General features: G+C 40.9%; 1 protein-coding gene across 3 annotated transcripts in view; it reads left to right on the top strand.

Annotated features, from left to right (window-relative positions):
• The window catches only part of RGS6 (regulator of G protein signaling 6), a 472,365-nt gene that overhangs the window by 297,327 nt on the left and 160,524 nt on the right, over nt 1-14,514 (top strand). For all 3 annotated transcript variants that reach the window (XM_075927284.2, XM_089778523.1, XM_089778524.1), the window contains exon 3: nt 11,859-11,958. In XM_075927284.2, coding sequence (XP_075783399.1) covers nt 11,859-11,958 — 100 coding nt within the window. The remainder of the gene's footprint in view (nt 1-11,858; nt 11,959-14,514) is intronic.

The raw sequence follows: 14,514 nt of genomic DNA, 5'->3' as shown, positions 1-14,514 counted from the left end.
ATGTTTTGGAAATGCATACAGCAAGGTATCTGAATAAAAGTATATATACTGGCATCCAGAGACTTAGCATAAAACACGTGTAGACCCAGTCACAATGAGCTACACTAGTAGAAAACTAAACTACAGCTGTTTGAAAATTTTCCATCCAAGTGATTTTTCAAAGGAAAATTAGGTTAACTAAAATCACTGTGGATTCTCTGGGAATAAAACCTGCCTGCTGACACCCAACTGTGTCACCTGCCTGCTGACACCTCTCTCTCTGAGTGGAGCAGCAAGGTAAAAATCAGGTAAACGTCCATAAATCTTGTCAAATGAACGTTCCTAGTCTGTGCACGCATGGAGCTGTGTTGTAGGGGCTAGAGAGTGAAGAGGGGAGGCAGAGTGCTAGGATTTGGGTATGTCCAGTGGAAAATTTTGATAAGTGGTGAGTGGGGATTGGGACTGATAAACACCAATTTTTATTTTCAATTCAATTTAGAGGGTACAACAAACTTGATAATCCATTCGGGTACATCTACACTGCATGACTATTTCAAAACAAGCTATTCTGGAATAGTTATTCTGAAATAGCTTATTTTGAAATAGCACTACACTACAGGAAAGCCTCAAAATTAATCTGACTTCCCTAATGTGGACGTGCTATCTTGAGGTAGAGCCCCAGGAAGCACTGGGGAGGAATAATTTAAAATGGCTCTGGTAAGGGGCTATTTTGAAATAGCAGCAGTGAAGTGTCTACATATGCCCTATTTCGAAATAGCTATTTTGGAATAGGCATTATTCCTCATAGAATGAGGTTTACAGATTTTGGAATAAACCGTTGGTTATTTTGAAATTATTTCAAAATAAGGGAATGGCTGCCTAGACATTCACATTGTTATTATGAAATAATACTAGTTATCTCGTAATAACGGTGCAGTGTAGACACACCCTTTGCCACCACATTAGCTCACAGAGGTTGATCCTTCCCCATGCCATCACACTCCTATCAGCATTCATGAGATTTCTCGGTTTAGAAAGCAAAGCAGTATAAACTGCAAACCATGTTGTGTCTGTTCAATGTAAGGTGTGTGATTTCCTTTCTTGGTTTAGTATTCATGCTGATGAGTAATACTTACAGAACATTCTGCCATTTGTTAGTGTGTGTTATGAATTCCTGAGATTCAGGCAGTTGTTGCAGGGAATCAGACTGGCACATGATATAGTGGATCATTTAGAAGAAAGTAGTTGAGGATGGAGGGAGAGGGAAGACGTGTAGATTAAGAGACTGTCCCAAAAGGGCTGTTTCCATTACAAGGTTACTAGAAAGTGTTGGCAAAATTAGATTCTGGTGATCTCTGAATTGAACTCACTAGATACAATTACTAAGTACTGACAAATGTTCAATAAGGGAGCCTTGTAAAGCTGAAAACTGGCAACCACACAACTGGGCCTTGGCAGATGAGAGAACTTTTAATGTATTTCTGATTTATCTCTCTGTCATATCCCCCTGTACAGGCTGTGGTCAACCTATGGGTTTCTGGCTCACCACAAACCTAAATGAGTCTGTTTGTATGCTTCAGTGCAAACATGCCACATGCTAGTAGTGTCCTTTGCTGTGGCATTGGGAGAAAGCAAGTTCACATCTGAGGTAAGAATATTTTTTTTCTTACTACTGAATGAACAGTGTTAGATTTTGAGAAAATTAGATGACAACCCTGGACTGGCAGTGGGATACAGCCCTGAAATTACAGAGTCTATTTCTTTGGACACTGATTGGACATTCTAGAAATCCTGCAACATTTTGGAATGGAGAGAGAAACATCAAGATAAATTTGATTTTGTTTTGCATAACTCTGGCTCCCCTTTTACTTACTATTTTATTCATCAAATGTAGGTGAGTCTTAGTCATACAAAGACACACTGCATAGATAGGGTGGTCAACTTTCTGACTGCAGAAAACTGAACACTTTCTCCTGGCCCCCTACCCCACTTCTTCTCTGAGGCCTCAACCCCCACTCACTTCCCTCTCCCTCCCTCTGTTGCTCGCTCTCCCCCAGCCTTGCTCACTCATTGATTTTCACTGGGCTGAGGCAACAGATTGTGGTGTGGTAGAGGATGCAGACTCTGGCTGGGGTTGCAGGCTCTTGGCTGGAGCCAGAAGGGTTCAGGATGTGGGAGGAGACTCCTGGATGAGTCAGGGTTGGGATATGAAAGAGGGCATGGGGTTAGGGCTGGAGGTGTGGGCTCATGGGTAAGGTCAGAAATGAAGGGCTCAGGGTGTGGGGGGAGGAGGTGTGTGGCTCCAGGCTGGAGTGTGGGTTAGGGTGCAAAGTGGTGAATGCTCTAGCTGGGGGTACGGGCTTTCATGTGGGGCCAGAGATGAGGGTTGTGAGATACAGGAAGGGACTCTGGACTGGAGCCAAGGGAGGGGGTGTGGGCTCTGGGAAGGAGTTTGGCTGCAAGAAGGGGCTCAGGGATGGGGCAAGTGGGTGAGGCACAGAAGGGGGAAAGAGGTGCAGGCTCCAGGCGGTGCTTACCTCAGGCAGTTTGCAGAAGTGACTTGTGAATCCTTCTCGCTTCAGTAGCGGTGAAGTTCCCAGCAAGTGGAAGCTATGGAATCGGTGCTTGAGACCAGGGCTGCACATGAAGCCTCCATGGCTGCCCCTTCGTCTAGGGGTTGCAGGAATCTTTAACCACTTCCAGGAGCCATGCAGAGTCAGGGCAGGCAGGAATCCTACCTTACTCCTGCTGCACTGCCGGATGGACTTTTCATTGGCCTGGTTGGGAGCACTGACTGGACCCACTAGGATCCCTTTTTGACCAGCCTTTCTGGTCCAAACCCAAACAGCTAGCAACTGGCTGGACTTGGAATTCAAGCTCTTCCTGCTTTTTTGTTAGTGGACGTGCTGAGAATGTAGTGGGGGAAAGGTCTAATGTCCCTTAATACTGGATGGGTAAAGGAGTAGGGGATTTGGGATTTGCTACATGCAACTATAATAGTATATTGCCAACTGTTACAGTCAGAATCCTCTTTGTGCTGATATACTCCTAAAGACTCAAAGCACTTTGTAAATGCAGTGTAAGTGTGCTTATGTGAAATGCAGCTACCTTAGACTGGGGACCAGGAAGAGGGGTCGTTGGAATCCTATAACAATGTCCAGTTATGAGAAAAATAATGCCTGTGTGGTTTGCTATATACTGTGTGGCTGAAATTGTCAGCTTATAAATTAATGTTCCATTGGTTTCTCAAGGAGCTATTAAACCCTTGTCCATGGATGAGTGAAATTCCCCTTTACAAAGGGAATGAACAGCTAAAAGAAATATCAATGACCACATAATGGGGGAAAAAAGTCTCCTACCATGGTTTTTGCTTGGCAGAAGCCAGTTCAATGTGGCTCACGCACTTTGGATTAAGAAATATGGTTATCATTTCATTGTGCTGTTTTCTGCCTCCCACACTGATGTGGTATCCAAGGATTCATTTTTGCTACTTCCCAGATACAGACATGGAAGAGAACTGTAATGCAATGCGGGAACTAGAGAGTCATTTGCAGCGACAAATAGGCAGTGCTTTGCAAAGTTGAGATGAAACAGTTATAAAAATGGCCTTCACACTTGATATTCCCTTTGTTTCCCTACATGCCTGATGCTTGAATGAGCATTTTCTTTTCTTATGACTGTAACCTACTTCCTGAATCATTTCCAAAGGTGAGCACAAACCAAAACCTTGGATGACAACATCTGCAAACTTTTTGGAAGGTTTGAAAATAGAAACCCTGGAAAAAAATCTTTATAATGGTTTGAATACTCTCCAAGAAAACTCATCTGAATTTTGGGTTTTTGAATAGAGTTGCCAGGTGTCAGGTTTTGAATTGGACAGTCCAGTATTTGAGCTTTCTGTTCAGGAAACAAATTGAGAAAATATAAATGGCTGGTATTTTCTAAATAAGATATAATGTAGATTGTGATGCAATGTCCAGTGTGTCTGGTATTTTTTGTTGAAACCATCTGGCAACCCTGCTTTTGAAATGGTGAGTGTAGTTTCTAAGGGTCAGCAGCCCTGACCGAAAAAGGGTTCCCCACCCCCTGTTCTGCATGCTATTGTAATAATGTCTGTACAAAATGTGCTTTGTGTATTGTCACTTGAAAACAAATAGCTCACTGGTCAATACATTCAAACTATCACAAGGCATTACCACAATTTGCATAGAAGCTGTAAACCAGTGGTGAGGAACCTTTTTTGGGTCAGGGCCACTGACTCACAGAATATCAGTCAGGGGCTGCACACAAGTGAGAAGCAAAACAAACAAACCCTCACTGACATGGCCCCCAACGGAGTAGGAAAAGAACACTCCCCGTATTCCCCTTGCACACTGGAGCCTTGGCCAGGGAGCAGTAGTAGAGTAGGCCAGGCTAGTAGAGCTTGTGTGCTCCAGCTCCACAGTGGGATGGCAGGGGGCTGGAACACCAGCGCGGGCTCCCTAATGTTGAGCCCTGAGCCTTGGGGGATAGAACCAGGCAAGGTAGGGGCTGCATCCAACCCAGAGGCCTTAGGTTCCCCACCCCTGTGGTAAACAGAGCTGTAAATGGATTATTGGCTGGCATGATGGGAGGTGCTCTCAGAGAGCAAGAGAGGGGATGAAGAAGACAAAAGCTGCATTTCATCATAGAGGTGCAAAGAAACAGCATGGAGCCACCAGGTCCATTCCAAATATCAGCTGTACTGGAAGAAATATATTGCTTAGGAGTTGGAAGCTTTTGGATGTTCATTTTTAAAAAATCAGAGTGCTTAGCTCAGCATCTAAATAAGAATTTAGAAGATGAACGAAAGGCACCCGTCTTTAAAAGATCAGTCTTTCATGGCTAAAAATATCGAAAGACAAGAGATTTGAGATCTATCTTTTGATCTACCATAGACTTGCAGTTTGACTTTGGATAAGTCAGTCAATTGCTATATATCTTAGTTTCTCCACTGGTAAAACAGGGATAATGGAACATCCGTGAATCAAACTTTTCAACTTAATTTTTTGGAGGGGATGTTTTGCTTAACTCTTGGGTTTTTTTATGACTATTTGGTATTTGTATTATTGTAGCACTTGTAGCCCTGCCATGGATCAGGGAACTAATTATATAAAGGTGCTATACAAACCCAGAATAAAAGAGGTGATCCTTGTCCCCTCGAGGCTTACAATATTGCTGTAGGACTGAACACAACAGATGGTACAGATGGGAGGAATACAAACACTGGACTATTGGCTGGCATGATGGGAGGTGGTCTCAGCACAGCAGCAGCCTAACTATTCTCCAGCTATATGTAAGCATTGTGATGAAGAATTTTGAGTGTGGAAAATGAAGGGGCATAATGAAGAGAGGTTGGAAGGTGGTAGCTTTGTAGATATTTACCTTTAAGTCAGAGGGACAACATGGGAGGGAGAACTGGAGGCACCTTGATAATTTAACTAGTAAGCAATGATGGTTGGCATTGTGAGCTTATCAGATGCAAGCACTGATAGCTTGATTGTGCATGAGAAGTAATGGCATGAGGTTTGACTCTGAAGGACCTTGAAATGAATATAGACAGCTTATGTTTGACGGATTTGGGGTGTAGGCAACCAGTGGAGGGATTCAGAGAGAGGGGTAACACGGTCCAGGTGACAGGCTGGGAAAATGATCTTTGCAGACATACTCTGCAAGGCTCTGAGTGGGGCAAGATTATATTTGCCAAGGCTGAAGATGACGTGGCCCCTGCGTGGAGACAGAAGTTGATGTGACACAATTCCCCCGGTTACTGTTCACTCACAATTCACTCACTGGAGATGGGGCTCTGTAACCGCATTGGATCTTGTTCTCTGAGTAATTTTAAGAGTGCCCTGCAGGGCTCTGCTATGGCTGCCAGGCCATTCATTGATGTCTTGATGCTCTTGCCTCTTTGAAAGCCCTTGTGGATGTACGTACTCTACAGCCTGAAGGTACACGAGCTCTTCCAACAGTTTTTGAATGGGGAAAACTATTATGGTCAACTAATAGCTCTCAGTGGTGCACAGAGCTAGACTGTAAGTAAAATTGTTCTGTTCCTCAGTGGTCTGATGGGGGAGGAAAGCAAAATTATTCTATAAGAGATTAAATATGGATAACCAGTTGTCAATAGATTTTGTTGCAACTCAAATAGCATTGTTGCTGTGTCTTGTGCTGCTGATCTATTCACCAGTGCATGTGTCAGTTCAAAATTCAGATATAAACAGTGTGAGAAGTTCATTCAGTAATAGCCTGAAGTTATGCACACAGCGATCAAATTCAGCACCTGCAGTAGGCAAGATTGTCTTACAACCCCAGGAAACTTTGGAATGAAATTCATTTTTAAATGGTAGAAGTAGAGCCTGCAAATCGAAGTTGACTTGAGATTTTTTTTAAATGCTTCTATGTGTAAGGAGAAATCATTCAAGTTCATGGCTATTATGCTTCTGTCTGTCCTTGTGGTAGAAAGAGGTTCTTTAAATGAGTTACATTCCTGTCCATCAAGCCAATGGAAAGTATAGGGGAAAGATAAGCACTGTGGACCTTTTCCAAAGGGAATAGAAGAATTGTAGAACTGCAACTCCTAGTGTAACAAAGGGGCACTGTGTATAGTTTAAACATCCATAATTGGAAGAAGAGGAGCCTTGCATGTGTCATTGACCTCCGACCTCTGATCAGAGGAAAGGATGACCTGAGGAGATTTGAAATCTGTACAGCACTAGTGTTCAGTTGGCCATTCCCACTGGAATTGGCACCCTTGTCTCCAGGTGGATGCAGGGATTGAATGTTCTCAAAGGGGCAAAAATTCTCTCATATTTTAGAGTGAATAGGAAGGGATTTGAGTTTTCTACTGCCCCATCAATCAGACCTCACTATATTTGGGCATATGCTTTTGTGCCAAGTATGGGCTAGCCAATTGATTGATCTGAATGTCGCATGAACAGTACCTGCCTTGCGAGCAGGTGGTATACGTATGCATTTGGTGCAAGCAGGTCATGGCACGCAAACAGTGAGTCTGGACTCTGGACCAGAGTGGCTGAACTAGAGTAAGTAAGGGATACTGAGAGGTGAATAGATGAAAATTTCTGGGACAAGGCAGAGCAGTCTCACCCTCAGTCTGACAGCAGCCTCTTTGCTGTTGAGACAGATGAAAGTCTCAGATGAAAAAGACATCAACCTGGAGCATAAGAAGATTATTCCACGTGCTGTCATGGTATTCTTTCACATTGAGGATATTCCCCTCTGGGGCAGGGAACCCCAGTTATTAGGAAGAGACAGATAATAGTTATGGGACATTTGATTATTAGAAGTTTAGATAATTGGGTTTGTGATGACCAGGAGAATCACATGGCAAATTATCTTCTGTATGTAAAGGATGCAGCTTTCTCTCGATATCTAAACAGACTTATGAGCAGTGCTGGGGAAGAGTGGGTGATCATAGTACATATAGGTAACTGTGACACATGGAAAGATCAGAGTGAGGACCTTGAGTCCAAATTTAGGCTTCTAGGTAAGAGACGAAAGTCCAAGATGTCCACAGTAACCATCTGTAAAATGCTTCCAGTTCCACCTGCAGGCCAGTTAAACAGGCAGAACTGCAGGGTCTCAATGTATGGATGAGACAATGGTGTAGAGAGAATGGTTTTAAATTTCTTAGGAACTGGGGAACCTCTCGGGAAAGAAGGACCTTACACTGGAAGATTGGGGCTCCACCTAAACCAAAATGGAACTAGATTACTGGCATTTAAAATGTAAAAGGTTGTAGAGAAGTTTTCAAACATTCAGGATGCAAAAGCTGATAGTTGCACAGGAGCACACAGTGTGGACAGAGACATCCTATGGGGAGGATCTACTACTGGACATTCTCTAGTAAAGCAGAGAGGATATAAGATAATGAAGCACAACAACCAAATGGAGAAACAACCAAATGAAAGAACCTCATTCAGTTACATGATATGTAGTTAGACAACAAATATTGACAAAGTTTGTAAGTGCATGCATACAAATGCTAATCCCAAGAGATTAGTTACGTAGCCATGTCAATATATAACTCAGATCGTATCCAATAATCATACTGCCAATCCTTTAGTATCTAATATCTAAACATTTATTGTAAGAGAAAAGAAAAAGGAGACCCTTAAAATGGTTAAGGAAGTCATATACATATAATCATTGCAAAGCTTTTGGGTCTGGTTTATAGCAGCGATGCTACAGACAGCTGGCTTGAAAAATGTCTGTTAACTTCCAAAAATTGGAAGGTCCTCAGTCCAGAGTCAATATGCTGCTTTTAGTGTAAATCCATAATCCGGATTAGGAAAGAGGCAAAATGGAGATGCCCCTAGGGTATTTTATACCTTCTCCTATGTGAAGGGACTTCTACTGTCCCAAACAAAAGTTCTCATTTAAATTTGTGAAAAATTATATGCACAAGATGGAGTCCAGTGTCACATGAGCAAGTCACATGCCCTTACATGGCTTGATAACTCACATGAGCATCCATTACCCCTATTCTGGTCAAAGCATCCACAGGATGGGCTGGGACCATTCTTCTGTGGTCCATTGTGAGAGTTACATGCTCTTTATGGTCAATTAAACCTGAGTAGCTCATTTACAATGTGTTGGTCAGATATTTATATAAATTACCTCATGGGTGTAATACCAGGAGCAAACACATTTAAAATGTAGATTTATATAGCCAATATTCATATACAAACATGATACATGCCTATAAACAGGATAAATTTTTCATTGACATCTTACATTATATGCTTTGTACAAGATTTAAAAAATCATGACTTGAAGAAAGTGAATAAGGAAGTGTTGTTTACTCCTTCATATAACACAAGAATGAGGCGTCGCCTAATGAAATTGATCAGCAGTAGGGGTAAAACCAAAACAATGGAAGTACTTCATCACATAGTGCACAGTCAGTCTGTGAACCTCATTGCTGGGAAAGTTCTGAAGACCAAAATTATAACTGGTTTACAAAGAAATAAATAAGTTCATTCAGGATAGGTCCATCAATGGCTATAAGAAGGGCTTGACAAGTGGACTTTTGTCGACAAAACTATACCTGCATCTACACTGCTGCTGAGTTCTGTTGACATAACGTCGACAGAACTCAGCAGTTTTGTCGATGGCTGTAAACCTCATTCTATGAGGAATAACATCTTTTGTCGACAGAGTTCTGTTGACAGAAGGCGTTATTGCATCTACACTGTCCTTTGTGTCTACATGTCATGTCCTGTCGTGTCAACAAAGGGGCTTGCTTTGTTGACCGAACTGGATGTAGTCTAGACGCTCTTTGTCGACAGAAGCTTTGTCGACCGTATCTGTCAACAAAACTTCTGTCAACAAAAGCATGTAGTCTAGATATAGTCTCTGTGTGACTCTGTATGTTCTTACGTTATGTTAAATGGTCATGTACGTACACATTGCCATCTTTTTATTCCTGATACTGCAATTGGAAACATCTTAGTGAATTCACTTTTATTTGTATTTTTTATATGGTGTTAGTGCTAACATAGTAGTGGTAGTGCAAAACACCTTCTTCTGCTGATTGAAAAACTTAATGCAGTCTGCATTTCACACTTGAGCATGGGTATATTTTTCATAACAGGGACTCATACAGATATATCTAGAATAAATCACATTCGCTTGCAATTCAGTATCTGACTTAATTGGCATTCAGTTCCTGTTCTTGTCTCTTGTAATCAAAGCCATTGAGTGAAGGATTATTGTATTGGAAACAAGATTGTCAAAAAAAATCTGAAGTTTTAGGATATAGTGAAAGCCCTAATTCACATATCATTATATAAAAGCCCACGATTCACATATCATTATATAAAAACTATCAGGGCCTCAAAAAAGGGGAGGGGGGAAATGTATTGGTGGTTATGTGTTTGGCTAAATTAGAAGGCATGTCACTGAACTACCTGAGTTTTCAATTCTTTTCTTCTACTATTAATATTAAAAAGGGACAAAAGTTGCGATTCTATTAGAGAAATTAAGTGGCCTGATTTTACCATCTTCCCGTACTGAAACACTGACTGCTCGAAGATTTATCTCCTTTCCCCTTTTATGCTGCCTGTATGGAAAATAAGCTCTAAATTTAGCAGAATGGTCATGTAGATAATGAGAGTCAGAGAGAGAAAGAGAGACTGCTGCACGGCTCAGGTGATTATTAAGCAGAGTATTCTCCTCAAGATTGCTGACTCAGATAGCTCAGGTCAACAGTGACTCAGAGGGCATGTCTACACTGGGCATGTCTATCAAAATAACAACACGAGCATCCACACTACCAAGCCTGTTATTTTGAAATAATAACTCCTGCTTCTGAAGAAGAATAAGCTTATTTTGAAATAGTTATTTCGGGAGTTACTATTTTGAACTTATTTCAAAATAATTGGATAGTATAGACATAGCCTAAATGGCCCACATTACAGAAAGCACCACCTGTGAAAGCAGTTTCAGTAGAGATGTCATCAATAAGATGGGAGTGGAGACTGAAATCCCTTCCCACTCCTAGATATCGTCCTGCACGTAAAGATTGGGTCTAGAGTTGGGTGAAATGCCTCTGCCAAAATTCTTGAAGCAAAAAATGTAGATTTTGGAACACCAAAATGTTTTGCCTATTCATGTACATTTCTTGCTGCTCTTTGGTCAAAAATTCATTTAAAAAATCTGGATTTTATTTTGACATTTTTCCAAAATCACATGTTTCAATTTTTCAGCTTGAAATGATTTTTTTGGTTCCAATTTCCAAAATTTTTTGACAAGGTTAAAAATGAAACAAAAGATATACCGGTCATTTTTTGTTGCAATGAGCTATTATATTTGAGCCTGAACGAGCCATTTTTCAACTTTTTGCTTTGACAAAAAAAATAATTTGTTTTTTGACCCAAACTAAAATGCATTTTATTTGTTTTTCATAATTGCCAACAAGCCAAAAAAACCATTATTCACACAGCTGTAGTTGAGAAGGGAGTTTTAGAAAGTTTGAGCTGCTTATGCCACCCACATTGTGCCTATTATATCACTAAAAAGACATATTAACTTGTCTTTCTGGCATCTGTTTTCATCAACACTAATATTTTTACACACACATGCTCTCGCATGCACGCACACACTTCAGCTAGTTTTAGTCAGATGCCAACTATTCAGAATAGTATAGCAATGCACATAGCCCCATGTGTCTGAGTCCCAAGGAAGCTCACAGCACTGCACTTTTTAAGGGTGCAAATTCAGCTTTGTTCCACTTTTTTGGGAAGACAAGTGGAATAAGAGGGGAAAATGATGTTGGATATCATGAGTTATCTCTTTAGCACTGGAACTTCTTCCCCTTGGGCAGGACCTGTCACATCTTTCATATTTATTAATCTAGAATATATAAACATTATTTTGTGTCTGGACTAATTACCTTATTTATGTTATGAGTGTGTGATGCAGCTATTCCCACATTCCTAGAGCTACTGAAACTATCTAGATTTGCTTGAAATGTTCTGCTTGCTTCATTTTTTTTTCAATTGTTTTTTTCAATGGGAGTTTTGACTAAGTAAGGAATTCAAATATAGCCCAATAGGGGGAAAATGGCAGTCGTTGACATGGCTGGAACTTAGTCTTCCACTTCTAGGATCATTCCTGTAAACCTTCTTTTAACCCATCATATCAATCAATTCTCAACCTCTTTTCCCCTTGTCCCCAGTGACAAGGGAGTTGGAATAGCTCAGCAAATCTTAGCAAATGACATGAAAAGATTGTATGGCACCCAGTTCTTGCTGGTGTCAATACTTTATCAGTATTATGAGTCTCTAGAGTCACTGTTCTTGCAAACATAATGTTATTCTTTCCTTCTCCATTGCCAGATTGAAGATATAATTACAAGAATGCAAGATGACAAGGCAGGTGGAGTTCCCATCCGAACAGTCAAGAGCTTTCTGTCTAAAATCCCCAGTGTTGTCACAGGTAAGAGCCATGGTTTGAATGAAAGACTACGAATTAGTGCTACAAGAAAGGGTGAGTGCTGGAGGAAAAGGAAATGAAGAGAAAAGCTTATTTTCTGGATGTGCACTTGCATCAGGGCACAAAGATGATGCCAAATTGATTCTTTTCTGTAAAGATAACAATTTTTAACAAAGTATTTGGCTTTCTTTAGGCTAATCTCTGAAAATATGTTAAGTGTTTGTTTAGCTCTAGTCTGCATCACCACATTATACAAGATATTGCATAGCAGTGGCATGCAGGCTCTTGTTCGAAACATTAGAAATAAAGTTGCAAATGCAGCACGTGATCAGCAGATGGACAAAAAGTCAGATAATGTGAAGAGGCTTGGGAGACCAGCTTGGGAGAGCAGCTGGGAAGATGATGTGAGGAATCTTTCTTGTCCTTCCCAGATACTTCATCATAGTTCCTTTAGACTTCTCCTGAGTGCACAGGCCCCACATAGGAATATGAAATCTCTACTGCCAGGGACCATTCTAGCTCTCTGAAGTTACGCATTTCAGTAAGAAACTGGGGTGATTCCAGAGCTTGGCATCAGAATATAGAGTCATTCCTTGCCAGACCTCCAGCTTGGAATTTGTCTGTGGCTTTCAAGACCTAAAGTCATTACCATGTGATGGATGCTCTTGGTTATGGATGTGGAATGAGCTAGAGGTCTCGGTTCAGTTCCCACTGGACAGCTATCTCATCACCGCTACTAGTTCTAATTTTCTGTTTTGTTTACCATTCCAGAGGAGAAAACAAGGCTTTGAATAAACCTTTAACCTTCTCAGCACTAAGTATATTTTTCCAGGCCAGGTCCAAAGCTCATTGTCAGGACAGTTTGAGGAAGCTTTCATTGCTGCTTTACCTGTGCTGTGGATAAATGGACTTCACTATCTGTGGCACCTTTCACTGACAATCAACTCATTACAATGATTAATAAAAAGGCAAAAAGCCAATATCCTGTTGTAAATGGGGAGAAGCCAATAAAGATATGTTGAGGCTTGAGAGAGAGGTTAGCCGGTCAATAAAAACCTCTTGCTTGTGGATTTGTTGTAAAACAAGAGAAGCATATAATTAGAAAACAAGAGCACTAGAAAATACAGGTAGTACAGATATTGTCAAGCATTTGGTTCTTTCCCATGGTGCATCATCTGCGAACACAAGTAATACTGTGCCTTCAAAATCCACTTTGAGGAAGGATGGATGGACTAGAGACTTTCAGGCTAGGCTGTTTCAGTCAAAGGGATGAAAGGAAGCATGATTTGATATCTCTATCTCACAAACAATGGCTCTTGTCCAAGATTAGCACAGGAGTAAAATACAAACCTCCAGCAGTGAAGGAGTCAAAGTGAGAACAGGGGGTTGCTACTGCTTTAGAGTTCAGTCCTGCAAATACCTCTTATCAAACAATAGTCCAACTGGTTTGAAAGGTATGACTCAGTGTAGTGAGCTGTGTGCAGGATTAGGCTAGGATTAAGCATGGAAGAGAAACAAGACTCTCCAACGAGATGTGAAAAGACACTAAATGGAGGCTTATGACTGGAGCATGTATTGACTGTTCTGAGGGAAAATACCTTTTATCTAGTTTATCTAAATTCATACTATAAGTTCTAATACCGAGTGCAACAACAGGATGGCTCAGTCCTTATTCCGCTAAGAGAAATCGCCTCTGTTCTTGTTAATATTCATTAACCTGATTAAGCAATTGATCTAGTCATTAGGCCAGTAAAAGGAGGAAAAAATCAGGAGACATAACAGCGACTCTAAGCTGATTATATTTATCTTTAAGCACCACCATGAGAGACAGCACTCTGAGAGAGTGAACACTGCCCTTTTTCAGCTTCCGTTCAGGAACAGCAGAATATAATAGTCGCCTTGAATTTCTCTCTCTCTCTCTCTCTCTCTTCAGAGGAGAACCACATTCCAAACTTTTTGAGTAAAGAGGGATGGAATCAATGGAGTGTGATTAAAATAACAGAACCTAGTCCAAAATGCATGGAAAGCTGTTCAGGAGAGGATGCGGGAAATGTGTTTTTCAGTTTTTCTTTTCAATGGACTTGAAGCCTCAGCCTGTAATTTTCAGCCAACTGTAGCTGTGATCTGGAGCTTTGGAAGATGGACAGCAGGGAAAAACAGAGCTTAATCTGAAGTCTCCTGCATTTTCCTCTCCTCTTCTCCCTCGCCCGCGCTTCCCCTTCCCCCGCCAATTGATGCTGTTCTGATTTATGTTTGTGAAAAAAGCAAAGATTGTTTTGTCATAATACAATGCCAAATTAAGTATATTTCTTAACCCTTGATTTGATTAGTATTCTTAGCATAAAATAACATACTTTCAAAGCCTTTGATGCTAAGAATAGATTTCCCTGGAAAGATTTTAATTTCAGGAATCCAGTGAAATTCTATTTTTTCACAACCAATTCAATTACACATGGAAAATATAACAGCAATGCCTAGGGTTAGGGTTAGAGTTAGGCTGTCAAACTTATAGTCAAGCTAACAATAGTCCTGTTGCAATGCACATAGGGTTACTTCTTG

This window comes from Pelodiscus sinensis, chromosome 5 (assembly GCF_052426305.1).
Source record: "Pelodiscus sinensis isolate ZL-2025 chromosome 5, ASM5242630v1, whole genome shotgun sequence".
Lineage (NCBI taxonomy): Eukaryota > Metazoa > Chordata > Testudines > Trionychidae > Pelodiscus > Pelodiscus sinensis.
This window is presented reverse-complemented; position numbering and strand designations above follow the sequence as displayed.